General features: G+C 47.1%; 1 protein-coding gene across 1 annotated transcript; it reads right to left on the bottom strand.

Annotated features, from left to right (window-relative positions):
* Window positions 1-363: 363 nt before the first annotated feature.
* LOC134564989 (protein Mis18-alpha-like) lies at window positions 364-4622 on the bottom strand. The gene is given in 5 exon segments (XM_063424336.1): window positions 364-444; window positions 2262-2355; window positions 3410-3529; window positions 4192-4257; window positions 4331-4622. Coding segments are annotated over 5 exon segments (564 nt in total). The 5' UTR covers window positions 4534-4622.
* Between the last annotated feature and the right edge of the window lie 10486 nt (window positions 4623-15108).

The following is a 15108-nucleotide window of genomic DNA, read 5'->3' as shown; positions in this document are numbered from 1 at the left end:
CTCTGCTGAAAGCGGAACCAGAAAGAGAAAGTCCCTCTGGGAGTCCTTGATTTTAACCCCTTGTGTTCTCAGAGGCGTGTCCAACCCCTCAGTGGCCACTCTAGGTGCCAACATTCAAACCTGACCACTGATTGGTTTGACCTCAGCTTCCTGAAAAACTCACTTCCCCTCAAACCAAGACAGGGACATAAGAGGAGCTCCTTGTCTGGGACACAGCCTCGGTCAGCACTGCTCCCCCACAGCACAGGCCAGACCTGGCTTTCAGCTCTTTCACAGTCTTTGCAATGTTCTCACAGATCCCAGAGGATTACAGGGCCAAGTTTCACATTCGCCATTCTCCTGCAGTTCAACACATATTTCCTCTCAGACCTGCCTATGCAGAGCAGCCACCCACTACTCAATAGCGGTCAGTCTTGTCTCCAGAGCTTTGAGTATCGTATCTACCTGCAAAATAACCAGAAAAACGTACTTGGTTACACACAGAATTTGACAACACAAAGAGCATGTGTGGATGTCAGAAAGGGCTCAAACCTGATCTCACCTCACCAGTTCTTTTAATTTGATTCTTTCCTTGCTACTTTCATACTTTGAAAGCTCACCCGACTCTTAACATTCACTGTCCATACAGTAACCCTTCCCAGCCTTGGTAAAGTGTCAAAGCCACACACTCAGCTTTTGCTGGACGACCTTCAGCTTCCACAGTCAACTTCCTTACACACTTTGCTCCTAACTCTTCCTACCTACAGTCACAAGATTTTAGTAGAGCAAAACATCAACTTGTTTTATCATGATTAATTTATGATTGATATTTCAATACAAAGTTACAGCAAAAGCATTAAGTCCATTTGTCTCAGGGTTGCTGTTCCCTGAGACTTTCCTCGGGGTTGCTGTTCCCTGAGGTAATAAGGCTTTTGAGCTTCCCTTGCTCAAAAGGTCTCACGCCGGAGCCAGAGAAGACAAGCTGAGTCCGCCAGTGCATGTTTCCAAGGTTGTTTATTCTTCATTATCTCTCAGTTCTTTCTCAGCTCTGCCAGGCCTCCCTGGCAGGGTACCTTATCTTAGTTCTTTCTCAGCTCTGAGAGGCATCTCCAGCAGAGCAGGACATGTGGTGGACTGGGGAAGATCAGAGGGTCCCGGACCTTATGTACGATCCCCTTGACCCAACCACCATCCAAAATGTACTTTTTATTTACAAAATTTTGCCAGTACCTGTTGCCATGAGTTTTTCCCGGTTTTGCTGAGCGCTCATATTAAAGGAGAAGTTCGTACCTTCTCACGCTCTTTTAATGTAAACATCCGCTATGTTCTATAAACATAGCCATTGCTTTTAGATTCCATGCCGGGACAACAAGACTGTGTGACAGTCCCCTTCACCAATGTGGTGTGGAGGTGGGAATTCCTTCCTCCAATCCACAGGCCTCATAGTAAAAGTATAAAAGTAGGTTTTGGTAAATAAAAGGGGGGCTTCTGCCCTGCTGCTGTTGTTGCACCCAGATCTGTGTCTCCAGCCTGTTTTCGTGGTTCGGCCTCCATGGTGATAAATACCTACTACCTATGTTAACATGTCATTTCTACTCTAAACCAATCCTTAAAATCCAACTCAGCAAAAGATGGGGGATGAGAACAAGGAGCACAGGGGCCACTCCCCAATTCCTCCATCTTGTCTCTTCAACCCCATATACTAAAAATCCTAGATTCTACATTCACACTCTGTGATTAACTAACTACTTCTTATTTTGAATTCTCTCAGCTTGTGTATCTTCATACAATGTGGGCATTCACTCCCATGGACAGGGATCAGAGGCAGTGTCCTCCTGGGCTCTATGTGAGGCTGGCTGACCCCCTTGTACAGATCCCAGACACCCCTGTCCGGTCTCCAAACCCTCCAGGGTGGCCAGAGGGATGTTCTACACTCTGACACATTTGCACAAAAGGCAGAAGAAACATGGCTAAAAGTTAAGTCAAGATCTGGAGAAGTGAATCAGAACTAACTAGAAACAACATATCAAATTACTGAGACATAAATAGGAACCTAATGCTTTGCTTGATAAACAGAAAATGCTAATTACCATGAAAATAGAAGGAAAAGTTGCTGAAAATCTTGCATAACACAAGATAATAATTACATGAAGCAGTCCAGTACATGTTACAATGCACTGAATGGCTCTGGGTGAAATAAGCTATTCTGCAGAAACTATTGAAGCATATTAAGGTTTCACAGAGGTGATTTAAACAAAGAATGATATAAGGTTAAATCTCACCCTTAGCAGCACCTCTTGCAAGACAGCTCAACTGTCAAGAGAACGCGGTTCCTCATGAATAAGAGCTTGCATTTCCAGGGTTCCTAGAATATAGCTGAGATGCCACAGTTTAGATCATGCACTTCCCACTCTGAAGCCAAAAATCCAAATACAGCACTCTTCCAGAACCCTGAGAGACAGCCATGGATTCTGGGGCTATTGGATACGGTGAAAAATTGCACCAAGACACCAAGAACAGTGCAGCGCTGGCTGGGAGAAGCAGCATTACTCTCCAAGAAAATGCCATTCTGCAGTCAGGTTAGTGCTTTAGAGAATTTTACTGCCATAGAAAAAAAATTTATATTATAGCTGTGGAATGAAGAAAAAAAATCCCAAAACCACTGTTCAGAGTATGAGAGCAAAAATTCACAGCAATACAGCAAAATAAATAGGAACTTTAGAAAAAAACAGAGACATTAAAACCAGTCCAGATGAACAACCACTCCCTATTAGAACAATGCTTGCACAAAAGAACTCTGGCGTGGAGCCTTAATTCAGGATAGTTATTGAAGGATATTTGAAGACCACTTTTAAGTGCTATAAACCAACTAAACCCAAGTACACTTTCATTTTCTAGACAGATTTTAAGACAGCTGAGTGAGAGTCTCAAGCCCATACTCAGTTGTCAGATTTGCCTTTGCCCACCTTAGCAAGGACAGAGCAGATGTGGCCAGTACAGGTCAGACCCACTTCAAGTCCTGCCTGAGCCCCTCTGGCCACGCTTCCTGCTGATAATGCTGACCCCTAACAGGCTCAAGCCAGGCCTATTTGGTGCTTGCTTTGTGTACTCTTCTGATCAAATGGGAAGGAACCCTCCTGTGCCCCAGACCTGGTGATATTTTCTTTGCTAGAATGCAACTTCTCATACAAAAGGTGGACCAGGTTGTTTTGTTTTGAATTTTTTTTCTAGGATTTGCCTTACACGGATGATGTTCCTTACAACTGAGCACTATGATGCCAACAGCAGCAATACAGAAAACCACCCTGGGACAGAGCAGCAGAAAAAGCTACCTCTAGACATGCCAGAGATGTAACAGGAGCATCCTCAGTGCAATGCTTGGGGAGTGAATTGGAGCTGGCAGCCTGACCCATAAACATTCTGTGTTTACCTTTCAACAGAGTCAATACTGAAACAGAACAAATCTCTCTTGTAGAGATGCCTTGAGGTGCACCTGTATATGGTGCCAAGTGTCCTTGAGCAGCCAGAGCCGAATAGTGTTTCTACCATGCTGTAAGCAAGAAATAACATTTATTCAGAAGAAAATAAAAGGAAGCACTTCTCCCCATCCCTTTTCTAAAAAAAAAAAAAATAAAAAAAAATCATCCATTAGAAATTTTTTAAGCATTCATTCATGCTTTACACAGTGTAAATTATGAGCACTCATCTTTCAGCCTGAATTTGCATCAGCTCCTCAGGCTGACTGACCTCAGCAAGACCATCAGAATCACTAAATTGTGGAAGGGACCTTAAAGCTCATCCCATTCCACCCCTGGCCCTGGGCAGGGACATCTTCCACTATCCCAGGGTGTTCCAAGCCCCGTCCAACCTGGCCTTGGGCACTTCCAGAGATCCAGGGGCAGCCACAGCTTCTCTGGGTACCCTGTGCCATGGCCTAACCACCCTCGCAAGGAGCAATTTCTTCCTGATATTTAATGTAAAGCTGCCTCCCTTCATCCTAAGGCTGTTCCCCTTGTCCATCACTACATGTCCTTGTGAGAAATCCCTCCCCCTTAGGCCACAAGTGGCTTATACAAACCACCCCAAATAAGTGTTCCAGGGGCTCTCGGGGCCACACGAGCACTCCGGGCCCTTTACCGGGCTTGTCCCCAGAGCCTTCCCAGGGAACCCCCGACTCCCCCGGGACTGTGTCCAGCCAGGACCGGCCCTCACCATCCACACTCTCCGGGGAGCTTGGAGACCTTCCGCTCTGGATCCATGGTGATGTTGGCGGCCGCACTTGCAGCGGGAGGGAGGGAAGGAGGGATGGCAACAGTGACCAGGGGGACATGGGGGATGGTTGCAGTGGCACTCACTGCACAGCAGGATGCAGCCTCTCTCCTCATCATTGAAAACCCAGCTTGAGGTGTCGCACATGGGCCGCCTGCAGCTGGCACACGTAAACACCATGGGCATGGGGGCCGCATCCGCCTGCCGCTCCTGCTGCTGCTTGGCTTGGCTGCCGCCTGGCTCCAGCAGCGACGAGTACTCCAGCTCCGGGTACAGTGCCATCATGTAGCGTCCGCCAAGGGGCTGGCAGCATCCCCCGACAGCGCCTTGGAATCGCCCACTGAGGAAGCGGCAGGGACGCCAGACACTGTCCCAGGACTGACCCAGAACTCCTCCCGGGAGTCTCCCTGGGCCACCCGCCCAGCTGAGGGCCACCCTTGAAGGAGGGCCTGCACCGCCCGTGGGGCATTTGGAGCTCAAAGCAAAGGGTCTGGTTATTCCAGAACATCGTTTTTATACAAAACATTTTATCAAGTCACACCTAATTCAGAGAACCTCCTGAGCTGGAAGGGCCCCACAATGATCATCCAATCCAGCTGGTGGCCCTGCACAGACCCCCCAACAATCCCACCCTGTGCACCCCTGGGAGCAGTTTCCAAACGATCCTGGAGCTTGGGTCTCGGGTTTAAGCCCCCGAGATTAGGGTGATAAATTGTCTCTGTCCTTTGAGGAGTCCCGAGCCGGGTGCAAAGAAACACACGGAGTCTTCAGGTTTCTCATGTTCAAGGTCTTGCTCTCTGTTTATTATTTCTTATCTCACAAGCTCTTCTCGTGGCTTGCAGAGCTCCGTGCAGCAGCAGGGGCAACTACGCTCTCCCCTCCTCTGGGAGGGTCTTGACCTCTATATACTACATATTACGTTTCTATTATTTACAGTTAATCACCAATGCCCAACACCTATGCTAGACAGGTCATATCTACTTTGACCCTATCCAAACGTGCCACCTTCACAGCAGGCATCTCAGACAAGAAGAAGAAGAAGAAGAAGGACAGGACCACGCCCCAAATCCTCCATCTTGTCTTCTCAAGTCCACACACCCAAAAATACATGCACCCCCAGTGATAAACTGATTACTATCTATTTCACACTTGGGTGACTTGTAACTCCTCCTGCAATGTAGGTGGTTTCTCCCATGGACTGAAGTCAAAGCCTGCATCTCCCTGGGCTCTGTGCCAGAGCTTACAACCCCCCTGTACAGATCCCAGACCCCCCTGTACACGTTCCAACCCCCCCTGCCCAGGTCGCAGACCCCTTTGACTAGGTCCCTGACCCTCCAGGGCGACCAGAGGGATGCTCTGGACTCCAACACATCCTGCCATTGCCCACATGCAGAGGGATGGCTGGGCTCGTGCCACAGTGTCTCCTGCAGCCGTGGGGAATCATTGCCCCTGCCCTGCCCAACCAGGAGCCAACAGCACCCTGGCCAGCACTGACTGTAACTACACCAAAAGGGGAAAGTGCTGGACAGCCCAGAGAAGGCTGCTATTGGGTTTCTGGTTAGGTTTTTTTTTTTTTTGCTGCTGCTGTTGTTGTTGTTTTTTTGCCTTGTTATATATATGCATACTATTAAATAACTGTTATTCCTTTTCCCATATCTTTGCCTTGAAGCCCTTAACTTAAAATTTATAAGAATTTGGATGAAGGGGGTCATATTTTCCATTCCAAGGGAGGTTTCTATCTTCCTTGGAAGACACCTGTCTTTCAAACCAAGACTATATGTAAATGTTTAATAGGGCCAGACAGCAAATAATTCTTCACGGGGCTCCAAAGTCAAGGGGGATGTAGTTTCTCAGCGGAACTAGTATATCTCTTCATCACTAAGAACATTAGGCTGTTTGTTTCCCTTTAATTTCTCCATCACTCTCAGAGAGTTTATGAATAACTCAGGAATGACTGACCAATTCAATAAGGCTTGCTCCTGGCAGGACACCATCCACCTGTGAGACAATATTTTTCAGGTTCTATGTCTAAACCTAAATCTAGATTGTGTTAGGTCTAGGATATTTCCTGTAATTAGAAGTGTTTGGAAACAACTTCAGACCCATTTCTGTAAGGTTGTGTCCTAGGGTGACGTTATGATGTTTGTATCCCCAGTTGTCTGTTGGGTTTGTGCTGGATATTGCATTCTGTGCCTTTAAGATTTGGTCTGGGAGCAGAGGAGGGGGAGGAGAAGCATGCAGTTTGTTTTCAGAGACTGTATTCCCTCTTCCATATTCTGGCCTGGAGTGTTGTCTGCAACACATACAGTGGCGGTAGGCACAGAGAGGTTTTTTGGGGTTTTTTTCTCTTTCCTTCTTCATTAGTTAGTTTAGCTAGCTGAGGCAGAAAAGCTTCTCTTGACTGTTTTTCTTTGCCTTTCCTGGAACTGTTTGAACCTGCTCTGGATTGGGGACTCTGGGGAGCGACGGGGGGCCTGCACCTGGGACCCACCGGGGCCTACCCTGCTCAACAGCTTTTCCCAGCACCAGAGGGACTGAGAACATAGTGACCACCTATAGGAGAGATTTTTCTGAATTTATCATCTGGTATTGTTCAATTTATTGTTCTGGGGAGTGCTCTGCCTATCAATAAACAGGTTTTTTTTCCACTTCTCTCAGAGGAAGTCTTTCCCGAACCGGTTGGGGGAGATGCCAAGTGGGTTTACTTTCTGAGGTGGGGAGAGAGGGCCCCTTTGGAGGTTTTCTCACAGATTTGCCCCAAACCAGGAAAGGTTGCTTGGAAAAAAGGAGGATTTGACAACAGACAGTAATTGTCAGGTTTCTTCCGGATTGATCACTGTTGTTTGTCTGAATGATATACAGTTAGCTATTTCAGTAAGAAGGAGCATCACTTGTTTTAATCTGGCTAGTAAGGAAAGAGAGAGGAAGCATCTTCCTCAAAGATTACTTGTAGAAGATGATTGGCTAAGGAAATTTGGCTCCTTATGTTCCAAGTATCTTCCTGAATGTGGATGAACATTTCAGTAAATGGACTTTGGGTCCTTTCTGTTGATTGCAGGATTTCTGGTTTAATTGATTTACTTAGCACCCTCTTCAGGACATAATTTACCATCCTCCTGATGTTCTGGTTTAAAAGACAGGTGTTTGCCAAGGAAGGCAGGAACCTTCCTGGAATGGAAAAGATGACCCCCTCCCTCCAAGTTATTATAGCCTTGAGTCAGGGCAATTAAAAGCGACTTTAGGGCACTGTGTCAAGTGGTTGATAGGACAGTGTCTTGGGTTGAAAATGTAACTAAAAATGTGTATTCTATTTTCATCTGTTGAAGTCGGTTGGGAGATATTGTTCCTTATCTCTTGTAACTCTAGGGGTGGAAAGAGGGTGGATGCCCTCTGTTAATGGGACACCTGATAACACCAGATATGGCAGTGCCTCCTTATCTCTTCCTCCAGCCATCCTCCTCCGAGGGATATCACCTGTGAATGGGCCATTTAAGGCCTCTCACATGACTGATAACTACTTCATTCCATTGTGAGATGCCCCACCCAGTAGAAGGAGCCAAAGCCTTTCCACAGGGATAAAACCAGCAATCCCAAACACCAAGAGAGTCTGTTTCCACTGGATTCCCAGAGGACAACTGGGCCCTTTCTTGAGGATCATCTCTACTTCAACGGAGCCACAACTGTCACTCTCGGAGGGCTTACTTCGGGCTGCTTCCAACACCCTGACCAACAGGGTGTCAGATTTGCATTCTGTCTCTGTCAGTAGTCCTTTGTACTATTGCATTTATTTTATTTTATTTTATTTTATTTTATTTTATTTTATTTTATTTTATTTTATTTTATTTTATTTTATTTTATTTTATTTTATTTTATTTTATTTTATTTTTTTTTTATTTTTTTTTATTTTTTTTTATTTTTTTTTATTTTTATTTTTATCTTTCTTGTTGTTTGTTCTCTCTCTATTAAATTGTATTTCTGACTTGGAGTCTCACTGGTTTTGCTTTCAGACCAGCACATATTTTTGGTGCCCAACGTGTGGCACAAGAGCTACTGAGAAAAGTCAGAATTACAATTTTCTTTTTTGAAGGAGACACCTGTTCACTATGATACTCAACCTGCTTACATGGGTGTTGTACCTAGCTCTCTATTTTTCCACACATGAGGCACTATCTGCTGGTCTTAATGCTCCTGTTCAGACCAGGGTATGGTATCAAATTTGCTTTATTGGTGTATTATGTCTACTGCATGATAACCTCCAAGGCAATGAACATAATTTGGAATATATATTCCATTTTGTTTACTTGTCCTAGTCTAGGATGCTATGTCTGGGGCCTCTGCAATCACACCCAGCCCCTGTGGGGAGCAATAAAGAATGATTTTTTCCAGCCTTTCAGGCCTGACACAGCAGTTCTTGAAAATATTGAGTTTTTTCTGGATGCCAAGGACAGCATAGTGTTGTGGTTGTTTCTGAGTTGCCTTCTCTGCACGGCCTGCAACATGCTTAGAAACAAAACGGTACATGGTGTGGTGCAGCGTATTCTTGAGGAAGAGGAAAAAAGAAGCAAAGCAACAATGTCCATGTCCACACAGGCTGTCAGAAAGGAGAAAAGAATCAAATGCAAAGCAACAGCGTCAGTGTCTACACAGACTGTCACAGGAGGAAGGAACCAAAAGCAAAGCAACAGTGTCCGTGTCTACACAGGCTGTCACAGAGGAGGAAGGAACCAAAGGCGCCATGAGCATCTCCACATAAACCGTCACCAAACCAGAACAGCCTAAACCGGTAGCAGTTGCTCCCGTTCAGAAGAAGATATCAGAGCAAATCAGTCCGCATAGTGACTGACAAGGATGCAGCAGGACCTTCGCACCCAGCAGAAGAGACAGAGCTGGAGATCATCACTCGCTCTCTATCCCTGGGTGAGTTGCGTGACTTGCAGAGGGAATTCACCCGCCAGACAAACGAGTCCATCCTGACCTGGCTGCTCCGTATCTGGGATGCTGCAGCCAATGACACCATTCCGGACGGAAGTGAGGCCAGACAACTGGGATCGCTGTCCCGGGATGTGGTCATTGACCAAGGCATTGGGAGGACCCAAAGAATTCTCAGCCTCTGGCAGCAACTGCTAACAAATGTGAAGGACAGATACCTTTGTGAAGAAGACCTGCAGGTGCACCAAGGAAAATGGAGCACAATGGAACAAGGTATCCGGTGCCTGAGGGAATTGGCTGTTCTGGAGATATTTTTTTCAGAAGACAAGAGATTTCCTAAAAGCCCAGATGGTGTCCAGTGCACATCGCAGATGTGTTTGAGATTCGCACGGCTTAGACCAGAGACGTATTCCCGTTACCTGGCAACACTGCAATGGAGGGAAGGTGAGGACAGGGTGGGCACCTTGGTCAATAAACTAAGAATTTACGAGGACACCGTCACCACCCCTTTTTGCACCCATGTCTCGTCTGTGGAAACAAGGCTGTCAGCTGAGCAAGTCAGGAGCTTGATTGAAGAAGGCCATCAGAAACTGAAAAAGGAACTTAAGGAAGAAATTTACCACATCTCACCAGAACCAACAAGAGTCTCTGCCATTAGAAGCAGGCATCCCCCAGCCAGGGAGAGAGGCTACACTCCACGAGGTAACCTTTGGTCTTTTCTTCGGGAGCATGGAGAAGACATGAGTAAATGGGATGGAAAACCCACCTCCTCCTTAGCAGCCCGGGTATGTGAACTGAAAAGAGGGACAACTACCATGAGGAGCTCATCTAGAGTCAACTCTGCTCCGGTCTTTTGTGCACAGAACTCCAGATAGTATAAGAATGATTATATGACTGATCCTCTTGAAGGGACCTCAGAAACATATTTACAGGAAGAGAGCAATGTGCAGCATGACCAGGAATAGAGGGGCCCTGCCTCTAGCCAGGTAGAGGAAAGAGACAATCGGATATTTTGGACTGTGTGGATCCGATGGCCTGGCACATCTGACCTAAAAAAATATACGGCTTTGGTTGACACGGGCTCCCAATGCACCCTGATGCCATCAAGTTATGTAGGAACAGAATCCATTTCTATTTCTGGAGTGACAGGAGGATCCCAGCAGCTGACTGTATTGGATGCCGAAGTGAGTTTAACCGGGAATGAGCGGCAGAAACATCCCATCGCGACTGGCCCAAAGGCCTCATGCATTCTTGGCATAGACTATCTCAGGAATGGATATTTTAAGGACCCAAAAGGATTCCATTGGGCTTTTGGAATAGCTGCTGTAGATAGAGAAGACATCAGAAAATTGAATACCTCGCCTGGTCTCTCAGACGACCTCTCTGCTGTGGGACTGCTGAGAGTTGAAGAACAACAGGTACCAATCGCCACAGCAACTGTACACCGTTGGCAATACCGCACTGACAGAGACTCTGTGATTCCTATCCATGAGATGATTTGTAAACTGGAGAGCCAAGGGGTAGTCAGTAAGGCTCATTCACCTTTCAATAGCCCTATATGGCCTGTGTGTAAGTCCAGTGGAGAATGGAGACTGACGGTGGATTACCATGGTCTATATGAAGTCACACCACCATTGAGTGCTGCCGTGCTGGACATGCTGGAGCTTCAGTAAGAGCTAGAATCCAAGGCAGCAAAGTGGTATGCGACCATGGATATTGCCAATGCCATCTTCTCCATTCCTTTGGCAGCAGAGTGCAGGCCCCAGTTTGCCTTCACCTGGAGGGGCATACAGTACACATGGAACAGACTGCCCCGTGGTGGAAGCACAGTCCCATCATCTGCCATGGACCGATCCAGGCTGCACTGGAAAAGGGCAAGGCTCCTGAACATCTACAGTATATTGATGACATCATCGTATGGGGGAACAAAGCAAGAAAAGTCTTTGAGAAAGGAGAGAAGCTTATCCAGATTCTGCTGAAAGTCGGTTTTGCCATTAAGCGAAGTAAGGTTAAGGGACCAGCTCAAGAGATCCAGGTCCTGGGAGTAAAGTGGCAAGATTGACTTCGCCAGATCCCAACAGAAGTAATCAACAAGATCACTGCCATGTCCCCACCAACCAACAAGAAGGAAACGCAAGCTTTCCTGGGTGCCATAGGCTTCTGGAGAATGCACATTCCTGAGTACAGCCAGATCGTGAGCCCTCTCTATCTGGTAACCCACAAGAAGAACGATTTCCACTGGGCCCTGAACAGCAGCAAGCCTTTGCCCAGATCAAGCAGGAGATCGCTCACGCAGTAGCCCTTGGCCCAGTTAGGACAGGACCAGAGGTGAAGAACGTGCTCAACTCTGCAGCTGGGAATTATGGCCTGTCCTGGAGCCTTTGGCAGAAAGTGCCTGGTGAGACTCGGGGTCGACCACTGAGATTCTGGAGCCGAAGCTACAGAGGATCTGAAGCCAACTACACTCCCACAGAGAAGAAAATCTTGGCTGCATATGAAAGAGTTCAAGCTGCCTCAGAAGTGATTGGGACTGAAATGATGCTACTTCTGGCACCCCGACTACCGGTACTGGGGTGGATGTTAAAGGGAAAGGTTCCTTGCACACATCACGCCACCAACACGACATGGAGCAAATGGATTGGCCTCATTACACAGTGTGTCTGTATTAAAAACCCAAATAGCCCTGGGATTCTGGAAATTATAACAAACTGGCCTGAAGGTGAGACTTATGCATTATCTTCTGAAGAAGAGGAAGAGGAGGTGACACTTGCAGAGGAAGCCCCACCATATAATGAGCTACCGAAGACTGAAAGACGATATGCACTCTTCACTGATGGTTCCTGTACAATTGTAGGCGCTAACTGGAAATGGAAAGCTGCAGTATGCAGCCCCACACAACGAGTTGCACAAGCAACCGAGGGACAAGGTGGATCGAATCAGGTTGCAGAGCTTAAAGCTGTCCAGCTGGCTTTGGATATTGCCGAACGAGAGAAGTGGCCGAGGTTCTATCTCTACACCGACTTGTGGATTGAAGCTAATGCCCTGTGGGGATGGCTGAATTTCTGGAAAAAGGCCAACTGGCAGGGCAGAGGGAAGCCCATCTGGGCTGCTGAGATTTGGCAGGACATCGCAACCCGGGTAGAGAAACTGACCGTGAAGGTTTGACACGAGGATGCTCACGTACCCAAGAGTCAGGCTAATGAAGAGCATTGCAACAATGAACAGGTGGACAAAGCTGCCAAGGTGAAAGTATCACAGGTGGATCTAGACTGGCAACACAAGGGAGAATTATTCTTTGCTCGTTGGGCCCATGATGCTTCTGGTCATCAAGGGAGAGATGCAAATACCGATGGGCCCGTGATCAAGCGTTGGCCCTTGCTATAGACAACATCTCACAGGTCATCCACAACTGTGAGACCTGCATTGCAATCAAGCAGGCCAAGCGGGTGAAGCCTCTGTGGTACGGTGGATGATGGTTGAAGTACAGCTATGGGGACGCCTGGCAAATTGTCTACATTACCCTTCCCCTGATGCCTTAGGTTTTGGGTTTTTCTGTCTTGTTTTGGTGGGTGGCTTTTGCCTTTGTATTAAGTGGTGCTGGGATCTTGTCACAGGGTGATGGAGGCAGGGCAGTTTGGTCCTAGCAGGGAACTCACTCTCCTCAAGGACACTCTCTTCGAGCTCCAGGCCCAGAGAATAAACAACGTGGAAGAAAGAAGGCAAGCAGGAAGGATGAAAAGCCGTGATTTGGAGTTGTTGATTGGACAGTGGACCGTTTATGCAAATGGACTGAAACTTATAAAAGGGGGGAGATCTCATGACTAGTCCTCCTTTGCTTCCATCTTGGAGCCATCTGGGCATACATAGCCACTGCTGTGGCTCTGGTGCTGCCAGGGTGTGGCCTTGAAAGCCTTTAATAAATATTCACTTTATTCTTATAACTCTGTCTAGCCTCTGTTTCAGCCCTTAAGGCAACAGTGCTGGGGTGGATGTTCAAAGAAAAATTCCCCCTACCCACCACGCCACGGATGCCACATGGAGCAAATGGATTTCCCTCATCACTCAGCATGCCCATATTGGAAACCCGAATCACCCTGGGATTTTGGAAGTAATTACCAACTGGCCCGAAGGTGAAAACTTTGGTCTCACCGATGAAGAGGAACAAGAGCAAGTGACACGTGCTGAAGAAGCTCCACTGTATAATCAGCTGCCAGCAGAAGAAACACGCTAAGCTCTTTTCACTGACGGTTCCTGTTGCATCGTAGGGATGAACCGGAAGTGGAAAGCAGCTATATGGAGCCCCACACAGCAGGTTGCACAAGCCACTGAAGGAGAAGGTGGATCAAGTCAACTTGCAGAACTCAAGACTATTCAACTGGCCCTGGACATTGCTGAAAGAGACAAGTGGCCAAAGCTCTACCTCTACACTGATTCGTAGATGGTAGCCTGTGGGGTTGGCTGGAAAGGTGGAAAAAGGCCAACTGGCAACATGGGGGAACACCAATCTGGGCTGCTGATGAATGGAAAGACACTGCTGCTCAGGTAGAGAAGCTACCTGTAAAAGACCACCATGTAGATGCCCACTTCCCCAGAAGCAGAGCTAATGAGGAGCAGCAAAACAATCAGCAGGTAGATCAAGCTGCCAAGATAGAAGTGTCAAAGACAGACTTAGATTGGCAACATAAGGGAGAGTTCTTCCTAGCTCGATGGGCCCATGATGCCTCAGGTCATCAGGGCAGAGATGCCACCTATAAGTGGGCACGAGACCAAGGGGTGGATCTAACCATGGACAGCATTTCTCAGGTTATCCATGACTGTGAAACGTATGCTGCAATGAAGCAGGCCAAGCGAGTGAAGCCCCTATGGTATGGTGGGCGGTAGTCCAAATATAGGTATGGGGAAGCCTGGCAAATTGACTACATCACCCTTCCCCAAACCCGCCAAGGCAAGCGCTATGTCCTGACCATGGTGGAAGTCACCACTGGGTGGTTGGAGACCTACCCTGTGCCTCACGCTATTGCCTGGAACACCATCCTGGGCCTGGAAAAGCAAGTCCTGTGGAGACATGGCACCCCTGAGAGAATCGAGTCAGACAATGGGACCCATTTCAAGGACAGCCTTATAAACACCTGGGCCAGAGAACATGGCATTGAATGGATATATCACATCCCTTATCATCCACCAGCTGCCGGGAAAGCTGAACGGTGCAATGGACTACTTAAGACTACCCTGAAGGCACTTGGCGGAGGGGCCTTCAAGAATTGAGAAATGAACTTAGCGAAAGCCACCTGGGTGGTCAACACCCGAGGCTCCATCAATAGAGCTGGTCCTGCCCAGTCTGAACCCTTGCACAAGGTGGATGGAGATAAAGTCCCAGTAGTACACATGAAAGGTATTTTAGGAAAGACTGTTTGGATTAATCCCACCTCAGGCAAAGGCAAACCTATCCATGGGATTGTTTTTGCTCAAAGACCCGGTTATACTTAGTGGGTAATGCAGAAAGATGGAGAAACCTGTTGTGTGCCACAGGGAAACCTAATCCTAAGTGAGAATTGTGTATAAGGTTTCATTGTATCTGTATATATATGAGTATATTGATTTGGATATGATACAGATGATAATAGAATATAGGGTGGATAATGTCTTGAGTTGAAAATGTAACCAAAAATGTGTATTCTATTTTCACCTGTTGAAGTCGGTTAGGAGATATTGTTCCTTATCTCTTGTAACTCTAGGGGTGGAAAGAGGGTGGATGCCCTCTGTTAATGGGACACCTGATAACACCAGATATGGCAGTGCCTCCTTATCTCTTCCTCCAGCCATCCTCCTCCGAGGGATATCACCTGTGAATGGGCCATTTAAGGCCTCTCACATGACTGATAACTACTTCATTCCATTGTGAGATGCCCCACCCAGTAGAAGGAGCCAAAG

This window comes from Prinia subflava, assembly GCF_021018805.1.
Source record: "Prinia subflava isolate CZ2003 ecotype Zambia chromosome W unlocalized genomic scaffold, Cam_Psub_1.2 scaffold_31_NEW, whole genome shotgun sequence".
Classification (NCBI taxonomy): Eukaryota; Metazoa; Chordata; class Aves; order Passeriformes; family Cisticolidae; genus Prinia; species Prinia subflava.
The sequence above is the reverse complement of the archived record's forward strand: the minus strand, read 5'-3'. Positions and strand labels throughout refer to the sequence as shown.